The sequence below is a fragment of the Dunckerocampus dactyliophorus genome, chromosome 12 (genome assembly GCF_027744805.1).
Source record: "Dunckerocampus dactyliophorus isolate RoL2022-P2 chromosome 12, RoL_Ddac_1.1, whole genome shotgun sequence".
NCBI classification, from domain to species: domain Eukaryota; kingdom Metazoa; phylum Chordata; class Actinopteri; order Syngnathiformes; family Syngnathidae; genus Dunckerocampus; species Dunckerocampus dactyliophorus.
In genome coordinates this window covers 25,164,103-25,179,630 of record NC_072830.1, presented here as the reverse complement: position 1 = coordinate 25,179,630, position 15,528 = coordinate 25,164,103, and the positions used below count along the sequence as shown (strand labels likewise).

The window sequence follows — 15,528 nt, the reverse complement described above, 5'->3', positions numbered from 1 at the left end:
TTGATGCACCTTTCTTTGCTGTGGTTTCTGTTCCTGTCCGCTACAATTACAATCTCAGATCTCACACACACACACACACACACACACACACGCACACACACACGCACACACGCCCGCACACACACACACAACTATAACACCAAAGACAAAGCACGCTGCTGAAGCTAGAAAAACTTTATTTATCCCAAAAAAATCTAAGAAAGACAAAATAAATTAAAGCCTACAGTTTTGTCAAGCATGTTATGAATGCAGCAAAAGCAGATCTTATTTCTTGCGCACACATTTTACAGACGCGACAGTTGACTGCTTTCCACATGGGAGCCACAAAAGAAAACAGTAGCTTTGATGGTTTCACATTGAATTATGTGCTTTGGTTGAGCTGATGCTGACAAAGTATATACTGTATTCAGATGTACACTAGACATGTCTGCAATTCATTTATGGCAGAAGTTTTTAAAAGGCTCTAAACATTTTGTGTAGGAACTTAGAAGTTGGAAAAATGCGTCGCGCATTACCTGATGAACATCTGACATGACTTCTGGAAATACAAGAGCGCCGTTTACCGAGCTACAATCCTATGTGCATTAGCACAACCAATGAGATGTGCTGTGCTTTATAATGAACGGAAGTGATCTGGTTATTTGGTATTAGCGACTGTGAATACTGTACAGTTTAACAACACATTTTGGAGTGGCCTTTTATTGTGGCCAGCCCGAGGCACACCTGTACAATAACCATGCTGTATAATCAGCACCTTGACATGGCACACCTGTGAGGTGAATAGCTTATATCGGCAACGGAGAAGTGTTTACTATCTTTGAGTTCAGCTCATGAAAAATGGGAGTAAACAAACGTGTTGCGTTTATAGTTTTGTTGCGATATATACACTGTAATAAAAATAGCACATGAAGTCATGGAGAATTATGTTTTACTTGTATAAACTTTATCTACATTAAGTGTGTGTTGCCCTCGTATGTTTTCCACATAAAAATGCTGATTGCAGTTTTGTTTGTCACACCTACAAGACAATTCCCATGACTATGTTGGTACATGGCTGATCAGGCCTGGTCAGGTATGTCTAAAAGTGTCCATTTCTTCTCCTTGTTTGTTGACAAAACAATACAAGGGTGTGAAAATGGTGTGGTTCTCAGTCAGAAAAGTTTGGGTTGCACCCTTCGGGTAGGGAACGAGGTCTTGCCCCAGGTGGAGGAGTTCAAGCACCTCGGGGTCTTGCGCACGAGTGAGGGAAGGTTGGATTGTGAGGTCGACTGGCAGATCGGCGCAGTGTCTGCAGTAATGCGGTCGCTGTACCGGACCGTCGTGGTGAAGAGCGAGGTCATCCGGAAGGCAAAGCTCTCAATTTACCGGTCGATCAATGTTTCCACCCTCACCTGTGGTCATGAGCTTTGGGTCGTGACCCGAAAGAACGAGATTGCGGATACAAGCGGCTGAAATGAGTTTCCTCCGTAGGGTGGCTGGGCTCACCCTAAGACATAGGGTGAGGAGCTCAGTCATCTGTGAGGAGCTCAGAGTAGAGCCGCTTCACATCGAGAGGAGCCAGCTGAGGTGGCTCGGGCATCGAGTTCGGATGCCTCCCGGACACCACCCTGGTGAGGTGTTCCAGGCATGTCCAGCCGGAAGAAGGCCCCAAGGCAGACCTAGGACACGCGGGAGGGATTATGTCTCACGCCTTGGGGTCCTCCTGGTAGAACTGGAGGAGGTAGCCAGGGCCCGGGAAGTCTGGACTTCCCTTCTGAGACTGCTGCCCCCGCCACCCGGATACGCGGAAGACAATGGAATGGAATCGGTGTGAAAATGCAATTTATTTGTTCGTAAAACTAGCAACTGGCCGGACACATGGGAGGTGATGACTGGAGGAACTTTTGCTTTGTTTTTTTTAAAGCTCACTACCATGGCATGTATGTGTATCACACACACACGCACACACACACACTACGTCACACACACTCCTGTTAGCCATTCACATAGTTGTTAAGGCTGCAATCGGTTGCAGTTTCATAGAAGGCTCGTCTCACAAGAAAACTATAGTATTTGGACAAAAATATTTGGACGCTTACTCATTGCTTTGCCATTTGGAGCAATAACAACTTCTCATAGCAACTTGCACGAATTTTGCTTCCGCATCATCCCACAATTTGCCGTGGCAATGCGTGTCATTTAGATGGTACGCCTGAAAAGCGTGAAGACACTGTCTGCGTTCCATTTACGCATAACTTACACTAGAGCAGGCATCACCCATAGCTTCATTAATTTGTCGATTTGCAAGAGACCTACAAGATACTGAACTCCAGAGAAGAAGAGAAGTTCTCATTGCAGAAAAGTTATCTGTATTATCTCGCAGCTGCAGTACGATTACGCCATGCTGAAGACCAGGAGAGAATGGAGAAAGAGCAGCCATAAACTTATCTAGAAAAAAGGAAAGCACAGACAGTGTGGGTGAGTGAATGGCTGACTAGAAGACATCACTTTCGGGGTTCTGATTCGTTATTAACACAGCTTCATAAGGAAGATCCAAGAGGCCACAGAAATGACTTAAGAATTCCCACCGACTTTTTCCAAGACGTGGTGGAAGAGTTAACACATTCATGAGAATGAGACACGCGTTGTTTACGAATAGTTTGCGTTGCATTGATGACCAATTCATTCCGGTGGAAATAAGACCATGCGTACCAGAAATGTTGAACATTTAAAATGTTTCTTTGCATACTGCCATGCAAAATTGCGTGCAACTGCAGGGACAACATTGGTGCAAGTGTCAATGTGGCTTTACAGTGTGTCTTTGGGAAGTATTGTGTTTGTGATGTCCCTTTCCACTGATGTTGGGCAAGGAAGCCTGGCATCTGTGTTCTTGGCCATCCCAAAGGTGCTTGATGGGCCTTTGGTCAGGGCTTTGTGCAAGTTTTTCCATGACAAACTCATCCAAACATGAATTTATGGACCTTGCTTTACGCACTGCGGCAATGTCATTCTGGAAAAGATATGGCTCCCCTCAATGTTCCCATACAGTTGGAATGTATTGATAGGATGAATAATTAAGATTAAGGGGCAACCAAGAGACCCATGTTTAATTAGATTTATTGGGGTGGACCTTTTGTCTATACTGTATATTGAACATCCCTGTCACATCTGCTGGATGTCATTTCTTTCTGTTAGACTTCCTTCTTCTCTGTTCTTTGAAGCTATTCAGATCTGAGGAGCTTGGTTTTATCCGTGGAGCAGAATTGCCAGATAGCGGATGGAATGGCTGGAATGCTCAAAAAACTAGGCAGAGTGCAGTGGCCTGTGCTGACATCTTCTCTGATGTGTTTGGGATGAGTGTGTGTGTGATCTCTGTGTGCATGTTAGAGGAGACAGTGAGAAGCAAACAAAAGGGAGGGGAATGTATGGGCAGAAGGAAAGACAAAGGGATGCTGACATTCTTCCAGACAGGAATGTGTGCAAAACAAAGAAGGGCTGTGTGGAAAAAAACAGAAGGGTGGGGAATTCCGTTTTCTAAATAACCGCTGGGTTAGTCTTTAGGCAGGAATGAGGGTCAGCTTGGTTCACAGGTCCTCCTCCACCCTCTCAGCCCTTCCTTCTGCCACACGATCACCACTGCAATAGTGGCAGAAGAGCTTCTAAAATTTCTGTAATCAAAACTATTCATATTTCATCACTGTTGAGGTTCAAGTGTATTCCTCAGAAGAAGAGCACATGTGCATGTGAAGTGACTTTTATGTTACGTTATGGGTTGAGATCATCAGTGAAATGACTTCTTTGCTGCATTTTTTCTGTGTAACTGCTTGTACTGTATGAAAAGTCCAAGGCAAAATACATTGCAAGTCAAATCGAGTCCAACAGTTCCAGATATTTCATGTCGGTGTCTCAGCGAGGGGCCTGGGAGGGACAGGCACATTCACACTTGTCGTGGTGTGTGAGGAAGATCTCATCAATGACCCATCGCACTCTCGGCCTGCGATGCCGCTGGTACAGAGTAGTCTCCGGGGCGTACTTGAGCACCTGGAAGAGACAGAGGCAAAGAGCTGAGATAGAGGCAGACTTAGATTGTTGTCTGCATGACTATGTGGTCCCCGGGGGTCCTCAGTCCTCAACCTGTATTTTTTTCCCATCTTTGACTGCCGGATGTCCTTTCTCTTTACTGAGCTTCCGCCCTGTCTTTCTCTCTCTTTTAACTATTAATGAATGTTTCATTCTGTTAGCTCAAACCTGTTCATAAAGTACCACAGAGAAAGGCAGGACAATGCATGTCCCTTTCATGTAGTGGGGGTAATTCCTTGCTTTGACACACAAAACAGACCTTGAACACAATCTTTGTAATTAGTGTTCGAAAACACTGAAAATAGAAGAATAACACATTGATGTGCATATTAGTATTCTCTTTCTCACACACACAAACACGCACACACAGTCTTATGGCTCGCAGCAAACCCACTAATTAAATTAATCAAATGGGCCAGAAAATGAATTTATGGTAACTTTTATAATGAACAATTTCAAGGCAATGCAATATGGTTCCATCTACACATGCAGGTAAGCTTCATTTTTTACACAAATAATTGCTACGCTGTAGTTCTATTTTCCACAGTTAAAGGGACCGTATGCAGCAGTGTCCTCCAGCTGCCTAGAACATCCAAATGCATTTCTAGCATTATATTCTGTCTCGCGCACATGCACACTTGGTTTGTTGTCAGCTAATGATAGTGATTTGGCAAAGTTCAGCTACGAACGTGAGCTATCACTGAATGTACAGCCTATCGTAACATCATGACTTGCAGAGCGCTTCTCTGGGCCTGCTTTTGCAAGGCTCCAGACTAACCTTTCTTCTAGGAGCTCAGTGGCCCAAAACTTAACATTTTAGGCGCACAAGAAGAAGATTTAGGGGCACACACCGAAATCGACCTGCAAAGTAAATATTCACATTTCCTCACATTTACACTGCATAACTGATCAATACTTGAAGAATAAAGGGCCGCTGTCTTCTCTACACACCCTGCTTCTGTCCCGAGCTTCTGGAAAATACACCTGTGAATATTCAGAGCTGTCTCTATCTAGTCCTTTCTAGTCTGACTGGTTTGTGTCCCACCTAGTCTTTGAGCATGAACTAGACTACAGCTGTCCTATCTAGTCTGACTGGTTTGTGTCCCACCTAGTCTTTGAGCATGAACTAGACTACAGCTGTCCTATCTAGTCTTTAAACATGAACTAGACTACAGCTGTCCTCTCTAGTCTGACTGGTGTGTGTCCCACCTAGTCTTTGAGCATAAACTCCACTACAGCTGTCCTATCTAGTCTTTGAGCATGAACTAGACTACAGCTGTCCTATCTAGTCTGACTGGTGTGTGTCCCCCTAGTCTTTGAGCATGAACTCCACTACAGCTGTCCTATCTAGTATTTGAGCATGAACGAGACTACAGCTGTCCTATCTAGTCTGACTGGTGTGTGTCCCACCTAGTCTTTGAGCATGAACTCCACTACAGCTGTCCTATCTAGTCTTTGAGCATGAACTGGACTACAGCTGTCCTATCTAGTCTGACTGGTGTGTGTCCCCCTAGTCTTTGAGCATGAACTCCACTACAGCTGTCCTATCTAGTCTTTGAGCATGAACTGGACTACAGCTGTCCTATCTAGTCTGACTGGTGTGTGTCCCACCTAGTCCTTGAGCATGAACTCGACTACAGCTGTCCTATCTAGTCTTTGAGCATGAACTAGACGACAGCTGTCCTATCTAGTCTGACTGGTGTGTGTCCCACCTAGTCTTTGAACATGAACTCCACTACAGCTGTCCTATCTAGTCTGACTAGTGTGTGTCCCACCTAGTCTTTGAGCATGAACTGAGAGGCAAAACGTCTTCTAAGACAATCTGAACAGTCCAGTTGCGATTGATTGAATGCCCAGAGAATATCTTGTGGAAGGCCTCATTGGTGGCATCATATACAGTACATTATAACCTGTATTAAAAGATACAGCTCAAGCATCTTTCACTTTTGACATATTTTTTGCTTTTGTGATAGCTCAAATATCTAAACAACTCTACCAACGTATGCAACAATACAAAAATGGGGTTGTTTTACATCCAAATAACAATTTATTTACAAATATAACACCATGAACTATTTACAATTTTCACATTTAGAACTAAACTGAACTGAAGTGTGTGCGTGTGTGTGTGCGCATGCACGCATGCGTGTGTGTGAAAAAATGTCCCTATGATACGTAACCTTCTGCACGCGACACTCCTCCACGCTCTCTCACTTCCTCCTTCCTGTCATGAGTGATTCTTCCATTCACATGATCCCTGCCGAACTCTTATCAAATTCACTTCTGCCAGCTTGTGGCCGTTTTTATGGCTTAAAAGTGCTCTGAAGTGAAATGCATTAGTGGAGAGTTGCGTCATCACCTCTTTTTGCCTCTTGCACAAAAAAACGTAAAAGACGTATAAATATGCTGTTGGGATTGGGCGTTCGGGCTTATAAAAACATACGACGACGTCTTTGGTATGGAATGAGTTAAAATACCATTTTCACATATTTTATATGATTTTGTCCTCTGTTTTTTCTGTTGTTGTATAGCTTGGCTTAATTGTAAATCATCCCGCTATCGCTATATACTCAGGGTTCAAAATACATAAATAAATTACTTAAATTAATTATTAAATTATTAGTTTATTTCATTAATAAATTAATTCAAATGGCTTGTATTCTTTACACTATCATATGAAATACACAACTTTTTAAAATTAGCCAGAGGCATTAGGTGAATTTGCAGAAAGTATCGGTATCGGATCGGTATCACAGATACCAGCCTGAATTTGACTCAGCATGGGATCGGAAACAAAATCAGTGGAATCGCACATGACTAACACGTACTTTTATCTGGTTGCACATATCTGAGTAGATGAAAAATTTACTCTCAATGTCTAAAAATTTTAGTCGCAAAACTGTTTAGTTGCAGTCTGGAGCCCTGATTTGTGTGTGTGTGTGTGTACGCAGCATGGAGTACAGTTTAATTCGTACTTGTGAAAAATATAGACTTTTTTGATCCATCTGTTCTTTTAAACCACCGTTGGTTACAAATGCTAGCCAGCAGTGGCGTTCTTACTATTTTTCTGTTTTCAAAAAAGTGAGTTGCATTCAGTCCCTTGAAGTGCATCATTCTTATCCTGCAAGATTTCAGTAAAAGTGATTTTCTTTACTTTGGCTGCAGGAGCCACTGTCAATGTAAAGATGCATATCAGGACTTTCCAAGGCTGAAACAATGGGGATGTGTAATATTGTAATAAAAATAATAAAAGACGTCGACACACACAATTCTACCCTAAATCCTACTTTTGTCTGCGGTCTCATTGTAAGACATTACTGAAAAAGAGGGGTCTTAAAATTAAACTGTAGAAGAACAAAGAGATGGAGCAGAGAAAGAGAAAAGCCGGAATGACAGCATGAAAAGGATAAATTGAAAGTGGGAATTGGGAGGAATGGATAGACGATGGGAACTAGGGAGGAAAAGAATTTTAACAATGCTCTGGAAGCAATTGCAAGAGAAATGAGATGAGTGGAAACGACACGAGTGTGCCGCTGCCTTACTGCTGATTGTGTACAACCAGTCACTCTTGGCTGGATTTACACTGCTCGTCTTAAAACCCCAATTTTTCTTTCCAAATTTTTGGCTATCATATGCGATATCACTGTATTTACATTTACTGAACATATGGAACAACTTAGATGCATGCAACGCAACAGCTACATGCCACAACTGCAACACAGGTGACAACACTGTGCAGTGACAACAAAAGAAAAAGCCAAACTGTGGAAAGGGTGCTGCCATTTGCATCCCCGGGCACATTCTGAAAATATTATTTAACAAGAAAACAAAAAAACAAACAAAGCAAAAATGTAAAAATATGCAGTAATTTTCCAAGAATAAAGTTAGAATATTAAGAGAAAACAACTGCAACCTAATGAGACAACGTAATGTCATTTTAGTAGCATTAAGTTTAAATATTAAGAAATCGACGTGATTTTTAAAAATCTTATTATTATGAGAAACAAAAAACAACAATGAATAATGTTGGATTTTTTGAAAGATTTGGTTACAGAAAAAGTTATAATGTTACAGGAATAAAGTAAACATATTATGGGAATGAAGTCATAATTACAAGAAGAAAGTTGAAATAGTTGGGAAAAAATACCCAACAGCCCAAATGGGAAAAACAGCATTTTAGGTGAATAAAGTATTAATAAATAGATAAATGTTGTTGTAACTTTTGGAAAACTATGTTGGGGAAAAAGTTATGGTATTTGAATAAAGTCAAGAAGAAAATTTGTGAAGATTATTTAAGAAGAAAGTTGAAATATTTAGAAAAAACCCAGAAAAAAAGGGAAAAAAAGAGCAAAGATGAAAGTTCATACTAATAATACGCTTTTTTAAAACTTAAAACTACAGTATATAACTTCTTAGCATATATACATCGACAAAATATCAAAGAGACCCTAGCATCCTTTTGTTTTTCAATATGTGGCCCTGGATGGAAAAAGTTTGGACACCCCCGGATTCCCCCGGACTCTTCCCCGCACAAGTTCAAACAACAGGTAACTTTTTAATGGTCTATGCACCAACAAGCTTCAGCTGTACTTGAATAATTGAATTACACTGCAATGAAAAGTTGACCTTATCATTATTATTATTTATTTTTAAATCATCACATTGCAGAACACCCTAAATTGATAAATTATACTAATTGTCCACTTAACCATTTATTCATTTAATTGTACTTTTTAAATACATTTTTAAAATGTTTTTTAATCATTTCTTTTTGAATAACTGAATCATTTGTATCCATTATTATTGACCTTTTTCGCACACACAAGTTTCATGACAAAAAGTACATCCATGTATGTCAAGTGTGAATAAGTGAAATGAACTATTTTAGATGAACATATATCACATTCTGAATTCTAAAGTAATACAGCAGAACCAGAAATGAAGAGCAAAGAGTCATCCATCCAGTCTTGTGCTGATAAAGTCCTCCTCGTCTCAAGTGTGTGAGTGTGTGTGAGCCATGTCCTCATGACGTGTGACCCACCTCATGTAGTTTCAGCGTGGTCTTAGCGGCCTGACAGGTGCACCCTTGGTTCCAGTTATCGGTGCCGCAGCCACAGTTGCCCCCACAGCGCTTGACCAGCAAGCAACGAGGGAAGAAGACGGCGTTGGTTGTCCTCAGCTCCTCGCGAAGGTTTATGGAATAGTTGCGAGGGGTGCAGCTGTACCGCTTGACATCATCATAGAGGCGATTCAGGTCAACTGGACAGAAAAGGGTTCTTTGCATTTATATTATTATTCATCTACTGTTGTATATTCAGATTTCAGGAAGGAATATGAATTATGTTGCTTCAGGTCATCATAAATAAAAATAGAGTCTTTGAGTATGCCAGCATTAAAAACCTCCTTGTTTCTAACTAACAGGAAATGGTTGCAAGTGGCAGTTCTCCGGACAATCGCAACATTATTTGGCATTAGTAATGAAGATGTGTGTTAAGAAAGTGCTGGAGGGGGAGCAGGTATAGATTTTAGTATTGAATGCCGACATTCATGATGTCATCACTGATTTATTCACTGGCCTGAACAACTCCCAGTCAAATAATGGCTAAGCCTCATAGGAAATAATTGATGGAAGCCAGATGACCATAAGTAGTGGACATCATGCGTACTGTCAATACGGCATGGGGGAGCTTTTAGGATGCTCGTGCAAAGACAAATGTCCAACACGGTATGTGAATACGTAGCATCTAAATCACTCGTCATGGTCATTTGGGTGGCACATGGAGGCACGACACATAGTACATATTTTCAGTGAAATACGGTGGCTTGATGGACACACTATACAAGCGCACTGTGGTATGGAACAACAATGACAGAAAGGGAAGCGGTGCCGCAATCAGTGCCAGATAGTCCACTTGACAGAGGTCAGAGTAATCAGGGTAATCATTCCCGCACTGGCGCTGCTAGAGTGGTGATTACTAACAACATTTTTTTAGGCTGGCTGTTTGTGACTGCCCGTGTAATTAATGCTCATACACAGTTTTGTTTGGCCTTTTGGTCTGTCATCTCTAAAGGGGTGATGTGAGACATCCGCAATACAATGATGTGTTCTGTCATTGTCGTTTTGGTTGTGATACACAGCCACGCGCCCCTGCTTGTGTAGACTCTTCTGTTTTCACTGACACCTACTGTAATTATTTAAATACAATGTTTACCGAAACAGCCGCACGGTGGCCTACTGGTTAACACGTTGGCCACACAGTCAGGAGATCGGGAAGACTCAACTCTGAATCCCTGACGTCACTTTCTGTCCACGCGTCTGGAAGACATTTATTGAAACACACACGAGTCTTACGTTTTATATCTACTATAATGGGTAATATGAATGTAAAGCTGACTGTAGGGTTGTTATTCTATGTCTAGAGGGCTCTAATAATATTAAAAACCATATGTAGAAGGTCGTAAACAGGTTTTCTATGCTCTTACTATGAAAATATTTAATTTGTAAATAGGTAAATTAATTTATTGTGGTCATGTCTAGAACCAATTAACCCCGATAAACGATTGTACGTCCATTCAGAATTCAACTATTTTCTTTAAAAATGTTTATTTTTAGGGATGTATTCATGGGTATGGATAGCTTACCACGGGGGGAGCACACTCAACAAGACGTCTTTTCCCTGTTTCACAGGACACACTGGCAGTCTGGATGCATTCAGGGACTTCTATCTGAGTCAGATATTTCAAACTCTTTTCCTTCGGTGTTAAAAACAAACAAACACTGAGCTCAGCTTAAGGGAGCAACGAGGTTGAATTGCTGCGAGTTCCGGCCCCTGATCAACTCCAAGTGTGTTTTTCTTTTTTGTTTGTTTGTTTATTTGCGTCTGTAATGTTTCTATCTAAGACACAAATCATGTCAAAACAGTGACGACAAATGTGCCGGGTGAATATCAATTTTAATCTATTAACCAAAAACGACATAGGGAGAAGGTGTTCGTATTTATTTTGATAAACTGGGCTTTAGACTGAACACGGCCACACGGTGGCTGAGTGGTCAGCATGTTGGTCACGCAGTCGGGAGATCGGGAAGACCTGGGTTTGAATCTCCGCTTGGGCACCTCTGTGTGGAGTTAGCATGTTCTCCCCGTGCGTGCGTGGATACTCGGGTTTCCTCCCACATTCCAAAGACATGCATGTTAGGTTAACTGGCGACTCTAAATCGTCCATAGGTGTTTTGTTTTTTTCTCCGTATGAACGCTGTTACAGGCCAAGCTTGGCCCTTTAAGAAGAAATGCATTGTGGGAATTTGAGTGTTGTAGTTCTGTGCTTTAGCATGAGGCGCGGTGTCTCTTTATTCTCTCTCTTCTGTCTGCACCGGCCATTGTCTTCTGCGTCCTGATTGGCTGTAGACCATTGTCAATCAATCTCCTTTGTGCCGTCTTGTTGTGGTCATGGCTACCAATCTAGCTAACGTGAGCTGCTTGCTAACCGCCAGTACTGTAAACAATAGAAGAAGAATAAGAAGCTAACCGTGTGAGGAAAATACGACGACAGGGGCAATAATGTTGTGAATACATACCTTGGCTAATGTAAAATACACTACAAAACCATGAAGATGAGGAAAAGAAACAGATTTTTAGGTTTTTCAAAGCCCAGGTTGTAGGTGTTTTATGATTACATGATGTATTTGTTCATTGATTGTAATGATGATCTGGCTTAGTGTCATCAAAGGAGAATGCAAGCGAGTGTGCACGTGTGTGTCATAATGAAAACAAAGCTAAGTTGCTGACTGCGGCACGTTTCTGCTCCACTGAACAAGCTGAATTTTCAATTAGAATGAGGTGTGCTGGCGTGTTCTATCAACGACCTGCAGCGTCTACTACCTCTCAGAGGGATTGCAACATCCTATCCCAGCATATGGGTTTGTCTTTAGCCAGTCGAGCATGCACATGCTAAACAAATTGACATTTGCTGTCAAAATCAAATATTTACCAAAGAACACCTATGACGAAAGAGGAGACAGCAGTAATGTATGGTTTGAGGGATGCAGTCACACTCAGATTGGTAGACGAGAAAAAGTGTGATGAAAAACAGGAAATGGAAACTTGTACGACGCTGCTGTTGTTGAAAGACACTGACATCTATCCACAAATATGCATATTTCAGCAAATTTACATTTTTTTAAGAAACATTTTCAAACACAAAAATGGCTAAATGAACTCAATTACAAATATAAGGCATTCAAAAGACGCATTCAAAGAGACTGAAGATATGTAGTATTCTACACTGGTCCCTGGGTGAGACACACACAAACCAGTGTGATCGCCGGAACAACAGGCTTTGCAGGTTTGAATTATCTCACAACAGGCACTAATAAAAACACGGGCTACTGTTGCAGGTGGTACTCTGGCCGAGCTAAAACGTAACTCCACATCTTCCCCCTTACAGAACATTTGTAGCAACACACACGAGCACAAGTTTTATTTATGTCTCGAATTGGTTATTCACTCCTATTATGTGTACTATATTGGGTAATACAAGTGTAATGGTAACTATAGGGGTGTTAGTTCATGTCTAGAGGGCTCTAATAATGTTAAAAACCGTATTTAGAAGAACGTAAAAATGTTGTCTATGCTCTAACTATGAAAATATTCATAAGGAATTTCAATTATCGCATTCAGGTCTCACGATAAACGAGGGATTACTGTATATTAAAAAGACAATAACCATCAAAAAGTCAGCTGTGGCTTGTATAATCCTACCATACCCACGTTAGACATTGCCAGGCGTCATCAAAAGTCAAATACACATTTTATTGTTTTGACATCTGATTGGTTCACCTTTATTACACCTGTATGACTGTTAAAATGCCTGGAAGGAAAAATGCCTGGAAAGATTGTTTTCAAAAATGAACAAATTAAAGGTCAACCAACACATTGTGGTTGACCGTAGAGATTCCACTGCACAAACAATGCATGCATAAATGTTACTCACTTAAATCCAAATTGCGGGTGGCGTGAAATGTAGAACCTACCTTTGTTGTGCCTGCTTGCCAGGTGGTAGGCCCTAGATCTATAATGAATGTGTGTTTGGGTGTAGATGCTGTCCAGGTCTTGTCTCCAGGTATCTGGGTTCAGGGATTTGAGAAGCTGTTCCACAGTGTCGAAGGCAGCTATGGTTCGATCCAGGTCTTCCAAAGACAGAGGAACCTCTGTGACGGCCACTGGTCCAACAGGACTGTCATCCTGGGAATCAAAGTCAAAAGTATAGACTTACCTCTTTTTTAAATGTAATTATTTCATGAACTAATTCATGGGGTCAGTGGGTGATTTTTGCTGGGTTATTTTGCTATTTTATGCAACCACAGTGACAAAGGCAGATATTACACAACAGTACTTTACTGTACTGTTTTCATGTACTGTATGTGTCCGTAATGAATTGGTGAGTGCATTTATGTGATGGGATATACAGTGACTATAATACGTCCCTCAGATTGGCTTGTATATAAAGTAGGACAAACTCCCTGTGCATCCCCAATGTAGTAGTAACAATAACATACATAAGCACACATACAGACATAAAGTGCAGACCCCCTCACACACACACACACACACACACACACACACACATACTGTCTATAATCCATGCAGAAAAAGTGCCATACGCAACAACGCACACTAATTATTATGATTTCATATGTCACTGACCACATAGCTCTTACAAATTACTTGCATTACATGCACTTATAAAAACATTAGTCTAAGAAAGCATGACATTTTACATCTCAAGCCTCATGTATAATACATACAGTACGTTGTATGTATGCACTGAGTGTGTGTGTAGTATGCGGCTGTGCCTTAGTCCATGCAAATGAGCCTTGTCATTAGAGCAATGATTAAAATTCCTTTGTCATACAAAGATTTGAGGGTTGGATGGGTGACAGGCTGTATGTTTGAACGGTATCTTACACATAAACGGGACCGTATGCAACTCACTCCAAATTACATTATTTCAAACTGAAAAATAAAAGAACACCAACGGCCAGTTTATGTTGCCAATAGTGGTTTGAAAGAACAAATGTCTATATTTATTACAGTTACAAATTAAACTGCATAAAAATTGTCATAAAGCTTTGTTAAGCCGGAATAAAATAGCTGTCATAGCTGTTGGAATTCACGTACATGTCTGTTGTATGTTCACACACACACAAAAGCTGTCTCAGAAAAGCCACCGACAATTTGGAGTCATTGTGTGGTTATGATAGGCTATTCATTCAATGATAGCTAACGTTAGTAACTAAACCAAATTGCTACCATTTCCTGACAACAAACATAACTACTGTGTGTGCGTATGTTACATCTAATATACTCAAAGCAGGAAGAGGTGGGATATACTGTACAGTTCTCACTTGTCACTTTGCGGTTTGAATTTCATGGCTTCACTTTATCACTGTTTTTGAAAATATATTACCAATAATTAATAAATCATGCTATTTTGTGCTTGAATACAACCTATTAATAGTAAAAAAAAATTATGCACATTGATGCAAATTGTATGTAGTTTTTAAATAACTGAACATTTTCAAGCATAAAAATGGCCAAATAAACTAAAATACAAATATAAGGCATTCAGAAGACACATTCACAAGATGGTGTGAATGATATGCAGTATTCTACACTGGCCACTAGGTTTCAGTAATCTTACTGTACTGTTCAGTGAGACACACACAAACACACACATACAACATACTTGATTGCCGAAACAACAGGCTTTTATTGCAGGTTTGAATTATCTCACAACTGGCACAATAATGCATAATAAAAATCCTAAGCCAAGCTAAAACTCAACTCTGAACCCCTGACATCACTTCCTGTCCACCTGCCAGTTCGCTCCCCAAGAGAATACATTTATAGCAACACACACAAGCACGAGTCTTATGTACGTCTTAAATAGCTTATTTACTCTTATTATGTCGACTATATCGGGTAATAGGAGTGGTGACTTGGGCTGTATTGGGCTGTTATTTCATCTCTAGAGGGCTCTAATAATGTTAAAAAGCATATTAGAAGATTTTTTATACTCTAGCTACAAAAATACTCCATTTATATGGACACTGAATTTATTCTCTTTTAAGTTGAGCAGGACAGATTTACATTTAATACAAATATATAATTTGTATTCTGTTAATTTTGTTATCCTGAAATAAAAAAAAAACATTATTGAACAATTATTCCCCATATATCTGTATTACTCCAAAACATGCATCAAATTCAATTCAAGTTTGTGTCAAATAGTACAAAAATTGTTTCACACAAATAAATTTTAAAAAAAGACGATCCGCCCAAATGTTTATTTTTTTAAAATAATTACGTATTTGGCAGGGGCCCTTGAATTGTCTAAAGGCTCCCCAGGCCAATAGCCCTCATCATAATTAAATTGAAAAATGTACAGTTAATCCATGTGATCGGTATC

The 15,528-nt window shown here is 40.4% G+C and overlaps 1 protein-coding gene across 4 annotated transcripts in view; it reads right to left on the bottom strand.

Annotated features, from left to right (window-relative positions):
- Positions 1-2,697: 2,697 nt before the first annotated feature.
- Positions 2,698-15,528, bottom strand: part of pdgfd (platelet derived growth factor d) — a 57,834-nt gene continuing 45,003 nt past the window's right edge. For all 4 annotated transcript variants that reach the window (XM_054795201.1, XM_054795203.1, XM_054795202.1 and 1 more), the window contains 3 exons: positions 13,091-13,301; positions 9,101-9,318; positions 2,698-4,020 (listed from right to left, as the gene is read on the bottom strand). In XM_054795201.1, the coding sequence (XP_054651176.1) occupies positions 3,886-4,020; positions 9,101-9,318; positions 13,091-13,301 (564 nt within the window). In that variant the 3' untranslated portion in view covers positions 2,698-3,885. The remainder of the gene's footprint in view (positions 4,021-9,100; positions 9,319-13,090; positions 13,302-15,528) is intronic.